Genomic DNA, 15,184 nt, shown 5'->3' on the forward strand with positions numbered 1-15,184 from the left:
AGTGGTGAGGCCCCGCCCCCTCCCCTCCCCGCGCGTGGGCCGCCGGGAGCTGTAGTCCGTGATGGCGACGTGGCGGCGCGAGGGGCGCCTGACGGGGGCGCAGGCGCTGTGGAGCGCGGGGCTGGCGGGGGCGGCGGGGCGCTCGGCGGCGGCCCCCCTGGAGACGCTCTCGGCGCTGGCGCAGGCGCGGGCGGGCTTCCCGCGGGGGCGCGGCGGGCTGCGGGAGGGGGCGCGGCGCCTGGTCCGGGCCGAGGGGAAGGCCGCGCTCTGGAAGGGGAACCTGGCCGCCCTCCTCCGCCTCCTCCCCGCCTCCGCCACGCAGCTCGCCGCCCAGCGCAGGTGGGCGCCCGGGACTAGGCCTGACGGGAGGTGGAGTTCGGCCTGGCCCAAGGTTCAATCTATGGGGTGCTGGGAGTTGTAGTTTGACATGGCCCAAGGTTCAGTGGTATGCTGGGAGTTGCTCTTTGACATGACTCAAGGTTCAATGGGATGCTGGGAGTTGTAGTTTGACATGACTCACGGTTCTATGGGATGCTGGGAGTTGTAGTTTGACATGACTCACGGTTCTATGGGATGCTGGGAGTTGTAGTTTGACATGGCTCACGGTTCTATGGGATGTTGCGAGTTGTAGTTTGTCATGGCCCAAGGTTCTATGGGATGCTGGGAGTTATAGTTTGACATGACTCAAGGTTCTATGGGATGCTGGGAGTTGTAGTTTGACATAACTCAAGGTTCAGTGGTATGCTGGGAGTTGTAGTTTGACATGGCTCACGGTTCTATGGGATGTTGGGAGTTGTACTTTGTCGTGGCCCAAGGTTCTATGGGATGCTGGGAGTTGTAGTTTGACATAACTCAAGGTTCAGTGGTATGTTGGGAGCTGTAGTTTGATATGGCTCAAGGCTATGGGATTCTGGGAGTTGTAGTTTGTCATGGTCCAAAGTTCAGTGGGGTGCTGGGAGTTATAGTTTATCATGACCCAAGATTCAGTGGTATGCTGGGAATTGTAGTTTGACATGGCTTGGCCTGTGGGGTGCTGGGAGTTGTAGTTTTGCATGGAATCGTGGCAGTTGTAGTTTGACTGCCTGTGATCAGCGCAGTGGGATGCTGGGAGTTGTAGTTTGAGTGCCAGGGCTCAGTGCTATGGCATTTTATCCAAACAGGACAAATTCACACATCACAACAATTTTGTATAGGCATCGAATTGTGCCAGTGTTGTAAGCCACCCTGAGTCCCTTCGGGTGAGAAGGGTGGGATATAAATATTTGAAATAAAATAAATTGGAAATAAACAAGGCAGGTGAACATCCTTTGGCATGCTTTCACAATCGGATGGGCTTTCTGGGTTGTTTTCTCAGCCATCCCTTTAAAAAGGTCTGTTGTTGTTGTTGTTTAGTTGTTGACTGTCTTCCTTTCCTTCCCAGGTTCGTGATGCTGTTTGTGGGCGAGGCGGGCCAGGTCTCCCAGTGGGGCTCCATCACAGCCGGGGGCCTGGCGGGCGTGGTGGCCGCGGTGGCCACGTACCCCTTGGAGGTCATCCAGACGCGCCTCATCATGCAGGACCGGCGGCAGCCCTCCTACCGAGGCGTGCTCCACGCCTGCGGCACCATCTGCCACCAGGAAGGCCTCGCCGCCCTCTACCGAGGGGTTTCGCTCTCCATCCTAGGTACCTGCACGTTGTTATTCTACCTTTGCTCCTCCTGCGGCTGTTTTCATAGAGTCCTAGAGTTGGAAGGGACCCTCAGAGGCCATCTAGTCCAGCCCCTTTGTTCTGCCGTGTCGTAACGCTGCCATTTAGATCCGACCCTTGCCTTGGTTTATTATCGTCTGAAAGAATCGGCCTTGCAAAGCTGTGTTAAATTTATTTCGCCGTGAACTATGCCACCTTCCAGGGCCTAAGTGACGAGGTCAAACTTTTTTTCCAATTCTGCAGAGAAGGAAACTGAGATAGAAAGACAGACATTGTCTCATGGCACATCTATCAAGCCCGTATACAAGTAAGGATACGTAGCTGAATTTCCCAATTGGAAGCCCACTATTCCGATTTCACAAACTATGCTGGTCTCAGGCTCAGACCCTATATGTAAATAGTACACCACAGATTAAGAGTGTATCCACACTGTAGAATTAGTGCAGTCTGATACCACTTCAGTCGCCATGGCTCAATTCTATGGAACCTTAGGCGGTTCCACAAAGAAAGCTCAAGACTTTTAAAAACAAAGAGTTTCAGCCCATTCAACCTTGTTTGCAGCCAGAACAACTACAGTAGAGTCTCTCTTATCCAAGCTAAACGGGCCGGCAGAACCTTGGATAAGCGAAAATCTTGGATAATAAGGAGGGATTAAGGAAAAGCCTATTAAACATCAAAATAGGTTATGATTTTTCAAATCAAGCACAAAACAACATGTTTTGCAACAAATTGATAGAAATAGTTCAATACACAGTAATGTTATGTAGTAATTACAGTAGAGTCTCACTTATCCAAGCTAAACAGGCCAGCAGAAGCTTGGATAAGCGAATATCTTGGATTATTTATTTATTTATTTGCTACATTTATATGCCGCCCTTCTCACCCCAAAGAGGACTCAGAGCGGCTTATAAATTAAATTTACATACGATATTATATTATTAGCATAGTACAAAACTGGTAATAAATTACTATATTGTACTGTATCAATATATTGTAATATTATTAGTAATATTACATGTAAAATATAATATATAATTAATATTATATATTATATATTATATTTTACATGTAATATATATTATTGTATTAGTATTATATTGTATTACAATATAATATTATGAATATTATATGTCTATACAATATGTTATAATGATTATATATTATTGTAAATTATATTGTGCATATATATATATATAATAAGGAGGGATTAAGGAAAAGCCTATTAAACATCAAATTAGGTTATGATTTTACAAATTAAGCAGCAAAACATCATGTTATACAACAAATTTGACAGTGAGACTCTACTGTACTGTATTTACGATTTTAGCACCAAAACATTGCAACATTTACTACAGAAACAATGACTACTAAAAGGCAGACTGCGTTGGATAATAATAATAATAATAATAATAATAATAATAATAATAATAATAATAATAAACTTTATTTTTATATCCCGCCCCATCTCCTCAAAGGGACTCGGGGCGACTCACAACAGGGACAAGCCCGAAACAAACAACACACATATTTGACAAAAACTTAAAACATTTCAACGATACACAAAATAAAATAATGGAGAATACATTAATGGATAATACAGAACCTTGGATAAGTGAGACTCTACTTTCTAAGTAAACGCCACACAATTAAACAGGAAATAACACTTTCAAACCAGGAACAAAACTTTTTTTTTCAAATTTTGTTACGTAGTGTTAAGCCATGGCAGTTGAAATAGTGTCCAGCTGCATCCTTTCTACTTTGTGCAGAGTGCATTGCTAAATGCAGTGTACCTACCTACCTATTGGCCATTCTTGCTTGGGGATTCTGGGAATCGATGTGCCCCAAAAAGGTCCATTTGCCAGCCTCTGCTTGTGTTCAAGAGCGTATGTCTTCCATCCGCAGGCGCGATCCCCTTCTCGCTGGGCTCCTTCCTCGTCTACACTCACCTGGATAGAATCTGGGGCGGGCCCGGCCTTGGCTTCACTCCACTCCAGAACTTCACCAACGGCTGCCTGGCGGCGGGAGTGGCGCAGACACTCTCTTTCCCTTTCGAAACGATCAAGCGGAAGATGCAGGTACGCCTTTGGCAGACGCCTTTGTGTCATGGAGACTTTTCAAATCCTGAAAAAAATTCTTTAATCCATGGGACAGAGTATGTCAGGCACTTTCAGAGAAAGAAGGAGACGCACAGACTCCAGTACTGGGTTTTTATAATAACTATTTTATTTTATTTATTTTATTTGCATACCGCTCCTCTCCCCAGGGGGACTTAAACTACCATATATACTCAAGTATAAGCCGACCCGAATATTATTTATTCTTATTTATTTACTACATTTATATCCCGCTCTTCTCACCCCGGAGGGGACTCAGAGTGGCTTACAAATCAAATGAACATACAATATACAGTAGAGTCTCGCTTATCCAACATAAACGGGCCAGCAGAACGTTGGATAAGCTAATATGTTGGATAATATGGAGAGATTAAGGAAAAGCCTATTAAACATCAAATTAGGTTATGATTTTACAAATTAAACACCAAAACATCATGTTATACAACAAATTTGAGAGAAAAAGTAGTTCAATACACAGTAATGCTATGTAGTAATTACTGTATTTATTAATTTAGCACCAGAATATCACGATATATTGAAAACATTGACTACAAAAATGTGTTGGATAATCCAGAATGTTGGATAATCGAGTGTTGGATAAGTGGGACTCTACTGTATTATTAGCATAGCACAATATAAGCATTAAATTACTATATTGTACTATATCACTATATGGTAATATTATTAGTAATATAGAATATAAGCCGAAGCACCTAATTTTACCACAAAAACTGGGAAAACATATCGACTTGAGAATAAGACGAGGCTGGGAAATGCAGCAGCTACGGGTCAAATTCAAAAATAAAAATAGATATTAATAAAATTGCATTATTTGAGGCGTTAGGAGGTTAAATGTTTTTGAATATATAAAACTAATTTAAGATAATAATAAGACTTTAATAAGATAAGACTGTGCAACTCTGAATACCTATATACTCAAGTATAAGCCGACCTGAATAGAAGCCGGCCAGGACCCTCACTCGAGTATAAGCCGAGGGGAGCTTTTTCAGCCCTAAAAAAGAGCTGAAAAACTAGGCTTATACTCGAGTATATACAGTATATTGATTACAGGGTTGCTGTGAGTTTTCCAGGCTGTGTGTGGAAGGTCCAGGGTGGGAGAGAGAGAGAGAAGGAAGGAAGGAAGGAAGGAAGGAAGGAAGGAAGGAAGGAAGGAAGGAAGGAAGGAAGGAAGGAAAGAAAGAAAGAAAGAAAGAAAGAAAGAAAGAAAGAAAGAAAGAAAGAAAGAAAGAAAGAAAGAAAGAAAGAAAGAAAGAACTCTTGTCTGTTGGAGACCAGTGTGAATGTTGTAGCACTCTGGAAACAGAGGAATTCCAGACATGAATCAATCAGGAGCAGCTAACACCTCCGAACAAAGGATTCCCCCAGGCAGGAAGAAGCCAGGACATGAAGCTGGCAAGGCCATTAATGCTAGTCACCCTCTGCTGTGCAGAACAATTTGATGTTCAGGTTTTTAAAGTAATCCTTTATGTTGTTTTTGTTTTCTATTGCATTGTTTTTAAATCTCATTGTTTTAGTGGATTGTGTGTATTTTATGCTATGTTGGGAGAGAGGGCGGTATACAAATAAACTTTTACTTACTACTTACTTACTATGTTGTTGTCATATCCTCATTGTAAGCCGCCCCGAGTCCCCGTGGAGAGATGGTGGCAGGGTATAAAGTTATTATTATTATTATTATTATTATTATTATTATTATTATTATTAATCAAGGTGATTAATTTGCAACATTCACACTGGTCTCCAGCAGACACCCTGAACCTTCCACAGATAAATAAACCTCCCTTGCTTAGCTTTTCCAATATAACTCACAACCTCTGAGGATGCCTGCCATGGATGTGGGCGAAACGTCAGGAGAGAATGCTTCTGGAACATGGCCAGACAGCCTGGAAACGCTTTGCAGTCACTTTGCTATAGATTGAAATACGAGAACAACTGTTGTTTAACCTCCAACCTTCTGTTTTCATCCTATACCATTCTTCCAGATCTATGCAGACATAGGCTGTCACATAATACAGTTTCAGAACGGCAGTGTAGACTCATATAACCCAGTTTGGTGCCTTCCGTGGAACAGTCTCCCTTCTGTAGTGAAAGAGCAATGATGGAAGGCTCTTTGGGGCCACTACGTTGTGCTAAAGGCATTGCTGGCTCAGGAAAAAAAGCTATTTTCTCCTCTCATTAGGGCAATTTTCCTTTATTCTGTCTTTCCCCTAACTTTTCCTAATGTCAAGGTGGACTCTCTTTTCTTGAGAACGGAATCCATTGTCTCGTGTTCCAGTCTTGGTTGTATTTTTTCCCCCAAAGTCTTTTATGGACTGGTTGTCTGGAGTCTGCTCTGATTCACCCATTAGAATCAATCACTCCAAAAAAAGAAAATACTTCTTTGCACAATGGGATTCATTGCAATGATAGCCGCTGGCTTAGAGAGGGACTTAAAAGGGGAATCTAACAGATGCAGGGAAAATAAACCCCTTTTTGACTCCTCACCTTGATAACTTGATAACTTAAGAGCTTAAGCAGCCAAAGTAGAACATGGAAATTTCCTTTTCAAATTTTAGATATTTATTTATATAATAATAATAATAATAATAATAATAATAATAATAATAATAATAATAATAATAATTCTTTCTGCGATTTCTCCATTCAAGAATGTCACCCATCAAGGGAGGGAAAAAAGCACCAGGGTTTGCAATAAGGTTGTGCTGATGGCTTGGAGGGGTAAACACATGCAGTAGGGAGATCAACAGAAGAGATTGCAGCCTGTCATGTGGGGTTTTGCAAAACAATCGCGGCTGAATCAGCTTATTCCGGGGACTTTCTGCCTTGTCAACCATAGAACTGGAAGGCTAAAGGTTCCCTGTGCCTGCCTTTGTCCCGTCCTGAACATATCGTTCTCTATTAAGAGGGGCAACTAAGGCAAGACTGCGAACAGATAGATAGATGTCTTCCAGGCAGAAAAATAAAGGTAGAAGTGAGAAGTGACTTTCCCATCTTGATTTGAACGCACACATATGCAGCCTTTATTGGCATACAACAACAAAATCACAACACAGGCGTATACGACAAGAGGAAGTCAAAGATAAAAAAGGAAAGCCTAATTAAGAGATATTAAGCTCATGAGTAATAAAATGTGCAAGTCTCACAAAAGAATGCATCAGAGTTGTTTGCAAAATATGGAATTTTATAACATTCTTGGAATTCCTGTAATCCATCCGTATATTATCCTATTTAGGGCTTACAAACAAAGAAGGGTGGAGGGTTTCAGCAGAAATAAAGTCACAAGAACAAACCCTTTTGGAACATTCTGCATTTTTATATCTTCCATCCAAAAGAGCGGATGGCAAAACATTACATCTTGCAGTCACCAAAGCTCTTCTCTGGGTGGGGATAAATCAAAATAAATTGAGAAATGCTGTCATAATAACTCCACACTTGCACGGAATTAATGACGTGGTAGGGGAACAAGTTGTCTTTGTGTGTGTGTGTCTGTGTGTGTATATGTATATATACACATACATACATTCAGGTTCCCTAGTGAGAATCGTAGGCTACAATGCTATATATGCTTCCCTGGGAGACGGATCTATTTAAATGTGTTTTATACTGTTTCAATTTTCTTGTTGATGACGCTTGCTTTCTTCTGTATGTATTTCATCTTGTTTTATTGTGGTTATTTGGGCTTGGCCCCATGTTAGCCGCCTCAAATCCCTGCGGGGAGATGGAGGTGGGGTATAAAAATAAAGTTATTATTATTATTATTATTATTATTATTTTATTATGACACAACAAACAAGATAGACATGCTGGATTTCATAGGGTTTCTTATTATTATTATGATTATTATTATTGAACACAAGTACAAACACATTTTTAGATAAAAGCCTATGGAGACAGGTAGTTCCAACTCTTAAGAGCATAAAGATAATAAGCATTGTATAATAAATTGGCTAGTTTTTCAGCAACGGCGATTTCTAGCAACGCAGGAATGCTAGGTTTTGTTCATTCCAATATAATTTGTTGTTTTGTTATTTGGATATTAACTTGTAAGGTCTGACTGACTAATTTACCCTTGTGCTGCTAAGTTTTTTTTTTCTAGTCCTGCAAAACTATCCCTTGTGATCATATACGGGTGGAAATAATTGAAATTATAGTGCATCCATTAGTTTTTTTAAAAAAATGGGTCATTAATTAAATGCCTCCTTTGCTTTTAAAAATGATATTTTCTTCTTATCCAAGCAGCCTCTTTAAAGGTGCTTCCCAGTGAGCTGCAACCATGCCTTTGAGGTTCATCTTTTGGTTATGACGCCAATGCTGCCAAGAACTTGAAACATTATACTAGAAGCATTTTGCAGTTTGCCGCTATGCAGGCATCTGGCAGGAAGGATCCCTTGAGGCTTAGCACCTCTAAACGGCCTGTTTGGAATTTGGCTTATGCTTTCTCTATGGGAGAAAGCGTGGCCTCGTAGGTTCCCCACACACACGTATTTGTAGGCTTTTTATTTGCAGCAGAGGTGGATCTCAACTGCGTTGCATGGTGTTGTGTGGGGCTGTACTGATCATTTCAAACTGCATTATATATCAGCCAGAATGAAGTCGCAACTCTTCATATTACAGTCCTGCCAGGTGGGGATTTCCACCTTTGCATTTGTCCTTAGGTAAAATGGAGACTATTATAAGATGTTTTAAATAATTGTTGTATTATGTTAATTCTGTAATTGTTTTATGTTTTAATTGTACATCAAACTGATGTTTTTAGGGCTTGTCCCCATGTGAGCTTGTCCCCATGTATCACAAAATCCACAAGTCGAACACTTCACAAGTGTCTAGGACTGTGTGATGTATTTTCAGATGATGTGTATTATTATTATTATTATTATTATTATTATTATTAATTGTATGACACAGCAAACAAGATAGATATGCTGGATTTTGTATCACAAGTCGAACACTTCCCAAGTGTCTAGGGGGATCCGAAAATACATCACACAGTCCTAGACACTTGGAAGTGTTCGACTTGTGATTTTGTGAAATGAAATCCAGCATGTCTATCTTGTTTGCTGTGTCATAATAAAATAATAATAATAATAATAATAATAATAATAATAATAATAATAATATGTCACACAGTCCTAGACACTTGGAAGTGTTCGACTTGTGATTTTGTGAAATGAAATCCAGCATGTCTATCTTGTTTGCTGTGTCATAATAAAATAATAATAATAATAATAATAATAATAATAATAATAATAATAATAATAATAATACATCACACAGTCCTAGACACTTGGGAAGTGTTCGACTTGGGATTTTGTGATACGAAATCCAGCATATAGATCTTGTTTGCTGTGTCATACAACAACAACAACAACAATAAGCAAATGCAAACAAAAGGTAGCACTGGGTTGCTGTGAGTTTTTGGGGCTGTATGTCCATGTTCCAGCAGGATTCCATCCTGATGTTTCACCTGCCTCTGTGGCTAATGGCATCTCCAGAGTTCTGTTGGCAGTGTAGCAAGTGGAGTGTATATATACCTGTGGAATAATGTCCAGGGTCTGTTTGAAGCAAGTCTTAGCCAGCTTGGATAGCATTGAGTAGCCATGAAGTTTGCAAAGTCAATCAGTGACGGTAACTGCACAGAGGTGGCCTGGCTGTTGTTGCCTGGGATTTCTGGGAGTTGTAGGCCCACAGGTTGAGACCCGCTGCTCTAGTGTGATGAGGTCTAAGTTGAGCCATATACTCTCCCACCATGACTATTCTGTGCCTTTGTGAAAGCCAGAAGGATCCAAAAAGCATCTGGCTATGCCACTGTAGGTGTAGCTAGTTGCAAAATGATTTCAGCAGCACTAAAATGAAGGGAATACCCAGTCTCTCATAATAGAGTAAAAGAAAGCCATGGGATCGAGGCAGTGTTTAAATGTCTTAATGCTTAACGTTTTAATGTTTTATAGTTTGTTGTATAGTTCTGAATGATTTAATTGATGCCATATGTGATTGCTCTTAGACGTGTAATGTTTTTATATGGATGTGAAGCATTGAATCTTTGCCATTTTATAATGCTGTAAACCACTTTGAATCTCCCTAGGGGTGAGAAAAGCAGTATATAAATGAATGAATAAATAAATAAAATAAAGCTGTCCTTGAACGGGAACTCTTGTGCTTCCTCTCCTGCCAGGCGCAGAGCCCTTGCCTCCCCAACAACGGAGGGGTCGACGTCCATTTCTCCGGCCTGGTCGACTGCTTTAAGCAGACGGTGAAGACCAACGGCTGGCTCGCTCTCTGGAACGGACTCACGGCCAACCTGCTCCGGGTACGTCGCTTGATTCCCATTGAGAGCCTTGATTGGGAGGTTACCTTGAGCCGCACTTCGTAGCCATGTCTGCATGTGCTCATCATTCCTGGTTTGAGTCTATAGCAATGATGGGCAACCTTTTGCACTTAGTGTGTCAAAATTCACCAAAAAACCTAGCATGACTTGGGTGGTGTGTCATTCGAGAAAGAAACCATAATTTTGCAATATATATAGTTTAAATAACAAAAATGTATAATTGTAATATATAACTGTATTTAATAAATCAAAAACTATTTACTACCCTTATTTCCATGTACAACAATCTATGGTACCTCTTGCAGTTTCCACGCTGATTTCTCTCTATTCTAGTTTCAATGTAGTCATGAGCAATGAATAATATAATAATAATATAATAGTAATAATATGATAATATACTAATATATATATATAAATATAATGTGCATAATTCCCATGGAGTAAACAGCAAAACCACTGGACCAAATCACACCAAATTTGGCCACAAAAGACATTAGTCATCCAATCAATCTGCATGCAGCAGCGTGTCAGCAAAAATGGCTAGGCGTGTCAGTGCTGACACGCGTGTCATAGGTTGGCCATCACTGGTCTATAGCAACATGTTGGAAACAAAATATCCCTGTTTACATAAAAAGGAAAGAAGTGTGGCCCTTTCTACACTATCCTTATATTCCAGGATCTGATCCCAGATTATATTGCAGTGGAGACTCATATAATCAACCTGGGATCAGATCTTGGGATATAAGGACAGTGTATGTATAAACAGAGACCTAAGGCGTCTACTACACTGCCATATAAAATCCAGATTATCTGATTGGTTAATCTGGATTATATAGCAGTGTAGAAGGGGCCTGAGTCTAGAGCAGAAAATCTTGATTTTATATATTGCAAGATCCTATAGAATTTTTAATTTAACGTCTGGTGGATGAATGGCATAAGCACTTTGCATTGTTTTAAACTTTGTATATTGTATTTTATGACTATTTTATGACTATTTTATGATTGTTTTAACTGTTTTAATCATTTTAGTTTATTGTATATCCGTGTAACGGCATCAATTGCCACTTGTAAGCCGCCCTGAGTCCCCTCGGGTGAGAAGGGCGGGGTATCAATAATTGAAATAAATAAATAAATAAATAAATAATGCTTTACATAATTGGTATATGCTTTTATGGATTTCCCCTGCATTGTTTTGAATACTAATGATGTTTGATACTGTTTTAATATTTGTATATTTTAAGTTGCATTGTAATGCTTTTCATTTATTTATGTATTTGTTTATTTATTTATTTCCAGCATTTCTATGCTGCCCTTCTCATCCGAAGGCAATTAAAACAATCAATTTAGCATCTATATATATAAAAGGGTAATGGAATCATGGCACCGAACAAAACAACTAAACTAAACATCCCACAACCTCGAAAATTGACAGCACAACCTCTCATCCACGCTTCTACGTCCATACAACAAAAAGAAAAGAAAAATAAAGTCCTAGCCACAGCAACGTGTGGCCGGGCACAGCTAGTAATACAATAAATTTAATTTTGAGCCGCTTTGAGTCTCCTTATGGAGAGAAAAAGCAAGATGTAAATAAACATAAATATATTAATTATAGCACAGGTTTACACATATTAACACGGAAGCAAGCCCCATGGTGTTGTGCCTCTTTGGGAGTGAGTAGAGTTGGAGAGGATTGCAGTGCAAAGCAGCACCTTGACTTACAGTTGCACCCACGGAAAATACAAGGGGAATGACTTCTGTTGCTAACGTGTTGCTGTCGTTAACGTACTCGACATCCTCCTAGGAGATGTTTTGAGTGTTGCCTTTCACAGCCATTGTTCCTGAAGGTGTGCGTAATGTTCAGGCGTGTTTGCTTTCTTTCCGACAGATCGTCCCTTACTTCGGGGTGATGTTCAGCACCTTTGAGTTCTGCCGGCGCATGTGCCTGTACTGGAACGGTTACATTGACTCCCCGCTGAGCAACAAGCTCACCCCAGGCGTGGACCAGAGCCTGAAGCCCAAGGAGCTGCGGGAATTCAAGCTCCTCGGGAGAAGGAACTTCTAAGGCTCGTCCGGGAAGGTGCCAAAGGGACTTTGTGCCGAAATGGCAGCTATGGATCGAGAGAGAGAGGCGCTGAAGGGAAGGGACTTAATAGGATGTGACTCAGAGATCATGCACATCCCGCAGTGCTAGGAAACCCATCCGCCTTTCAAGGGCACTGGGTTCAAATCGGGGTCTGCCTTGAGCTTAGCCGAGGGAGAGAGTGGCTTTCCAAGGGCCAAACACAATCCACATTTATAGCGCGATTACACTAAGTAACACGATTTTTTGTTCCTGGGCTAGAAATGGCACTTCCTGATGGGTTCTAGGATAAAAACATGGAAAAAGTCTACCAAACTCCACAAACAAACAACTCCACAAGTGCCAGTTAGCTCCTCCCAAACAAAGGATGCCTCCAGGCAACAACAGCCAGGCCACCTCAGTGCAGAGACCCTCACTGATTGACTTTGCAGCTTCGTGGCTCCTCAGTGCTATTCAAGCTCGACAGTTGCAACATCCACACTTGCTTCAAACAAGTGTTCTTCCTCCCACTCTGGACATTATTTCACAGTTACAGACATATACACCCCACTTGCTTCACTAGCAACAGAACCTGGAGATGCATTAACCACAGATGCAGGCGAAACCTCAGGAGAGAATGCTGCTGGAATGTGGCCAGACACTCCGGAAAATTCACAGCAACCCAGTGATTCTGGCCATGAACCCCTTCGACCACACACTCCACAAACTGCATTTGTGGGACACAACACAGTTCACGATAGTTTTCCAGTACATATCGAGTCTCAACTCATTCAACCGCGTTTGCGGCAACCACAAAAACAACGTCTCTGGAGTCCAGCAGTGACTTTCCAAAAAAGGACCGCACAATTAAACAGGAATAACATATTCAAAGCAGGAGCAGAAAATTATTTCTCGAATGTTGTTACCTAGTGTCGTCGTCGTGCAGTGTGAACGTTCTTGGACTACAACTCCCATCTGCTAGCTCGCTTGCTTATGGAGAATGGTACAAGAGTATTTGGAGGGCCACATGTTCCCCATTGAAGGCCGGGCCCAGCCTACAAGCCTGGCTTATTTATACATGCTGCAAAATGAGGCGATGGAGTTGATCCGTTGCCATTTTGTAGTATTTCCGTGAACTGAAGTTTCTCTCAAGTCTAAGAAATGGACCAAAACAGTTAAGCACCTGAGGATAAAGGCCCATCCTTGCCTGATGCAATATATGCTTTCAACTTTGAAAGGAATTTGTAGTCCTTCGACCCACACATTTGCCATCTCGGGGAGCCCGTGTTTTGGTCGATAACTGACACCAGGCTCACCCCATGGGATGGGGATTGTGGGAGTTGTAGTCTCCATCATCAGGGACGGGCAAAGATCTGCTGCTTGTGTGGAGATGGCTGGTTGCAATGTGCTTCACCATAAAAGGAGCATTAAGTGTTATTGGGAAGGGAACATGGGGAGCCCAGCCTCAGTATTTTGCAATATGGATCGCTCCAAAATCAGGTATTTGCTTGCATGCACTGGAAAATGGCACACGCAACGGACAATCAAGAAGCACGTGAAAGCCAAAGACAATATGTTTGATCTGCACGTTTCCCAAAATATATCTCTCATTTCATATCTATATATATAAAAGGGTAATGAAATTTGGGCCTAGAAGTAAACAACAAAACTAAATGCCCCAGAACCACGAAACTTGACAACAGAACCCAACGGCCTTGCTGCTAGGTTCCTACCATGAAACCGAACCTCCAGAACCGAACCAGGACCCGCAAAACCCCAAAAACCGGGAAAAACAAACTGCGAGGCTATTCAGTGCCATTCCAATTGGCCACAGCAACGAGTGTCGGGGCACAGCTAGTATATATATATATATATGAATCTTGAGTCAACAACAAGAGCTTTTGCAGTGGGAAGGGATGGAGAAACGGGAGGAAAAAGTACAAAATGAAAAGTTCAGAGATTGATTCTTCCTTGACTTTGGATCATGTCGGGTTCTCTTCTCTCAGTTGTGCTGTGGGTCCGTCTTCCAAAGGAAAAAGCACCAAGACACACTGGCAGATTCCAACAGATTTTATTGTACCGAATGCCAGAACCTTCTCTTTGGCCCACATATATAGGGGCTCTCACATACCAGAGGGTCATTGAGGTTTTATGGCTGGCATCTGTTCCTTGTCAGCCGACCAGAGATGTCAAGGATTGGAGATCATGACAGATCAGCAGAATTGGGTGCCCTGCTGCCAGTTTGTTCCTATGCACATTTTGAACCGAGCAGGATTTTCTTTTGAGTAGAAATGAAGATAATTGCACTGCTAAGAATGCCGTACAGTGCACATCGTCTTGGGAATGAAACCCTACCAAATGCCTCTCAGCGGACACGAATACCAGCACCTTGAATTATGCAAACCCCTGCTTCTCTTGCATCCCTGAGCAGTAAAACCCAGAGATAGTCTGCTTCCAGCTGCATGGGTTGGTTCTTGCCGGGCAACGTTTGGGTAGAAGGACAACCCCGTTGTTGTGTCCGCCACCCGCTTGGATAAATCGGTGGTTTTGCATCTCTTCCCCGCACATACAACACTCCTTTTGGGATGAGTTGGGTTTGGGAAACTGTTGTTACGACACTGTTCTCGTTTTAGTTGTGCTCTTAAAATATCCTTGCAAGAATGGTTTTGGAAATATATCTTTGATATTAAACCGACCTGTTCAAGGAAATGCATTGTGTGGTGATGGTAACGGACACTGTCGGATGGGATTGGAAAGCCTTTCCCACTTTAGGATTTGTCTCTCTTGCAAAACAGGGAGTTTGGTCTTGCAAAGGTGAAATGAAACACAACTGCTGCATATCTGTCACAGAGGTACAGGAAGCCCGACTCCATTGTTCTTTAATAGGCCAGGAACTCAACCTTTTTCTAATCCTTATGCTTTTCTTCTTCCTCACAAATCCTTTCCAAATATAGGTTTGTTTCCCCTGACGTTAAG

At 41.6% G+C, this 15,184-nt stretch overlaps 1 protein-coding gene across 1 annotated transcript; it reads left to right on the top strand.

Moving 5' to 3' along the window:
- The first annotated feature begins 25 nt into the window (after nt 1-25).
- Nucleotides 26-14,917, top strand: slc25a43 (solute carrier family 25 member 43). Its single transcript, XM_062963853.1, has 5 exons — nt 26-339; nt 1,421-1,662; nt 3,589-3,761; nt 9,994-10,128; nt 12,035-14,917. The coding sequence occupies exons 1-5, from the start codon at nt 62-64 to the stop codon at nt 12,209-12,211; spliced, it is 1,005 nt and encodes a 334-aa protein (XP_062819923.1). The 5' UTR covers nt 26-61; the 3' UTR covers nt 12,212-14,917.
- The last annotated feature ends 267 nt before the right edge of the window (nt 14,918-15,184 follow it).

The sequence above is a fragment of the Anolis carolinensis genome, unplaced genomic scaffold, assembly GCF_035594765.1.
Source record: "Anolis carolinensis isolate JA03-04 unplaced genomic scaffold, rAnoCar3.1.pri scaffold_12, whole genome shotgun sequence".
NCBI classification, from domain to species: domain Eukaryota; kingdom Metazoa; phylum Chordata; class Lepidosauria; order Squamata; family Dactyloidae; genus Anolis; species Anolis carolinensis.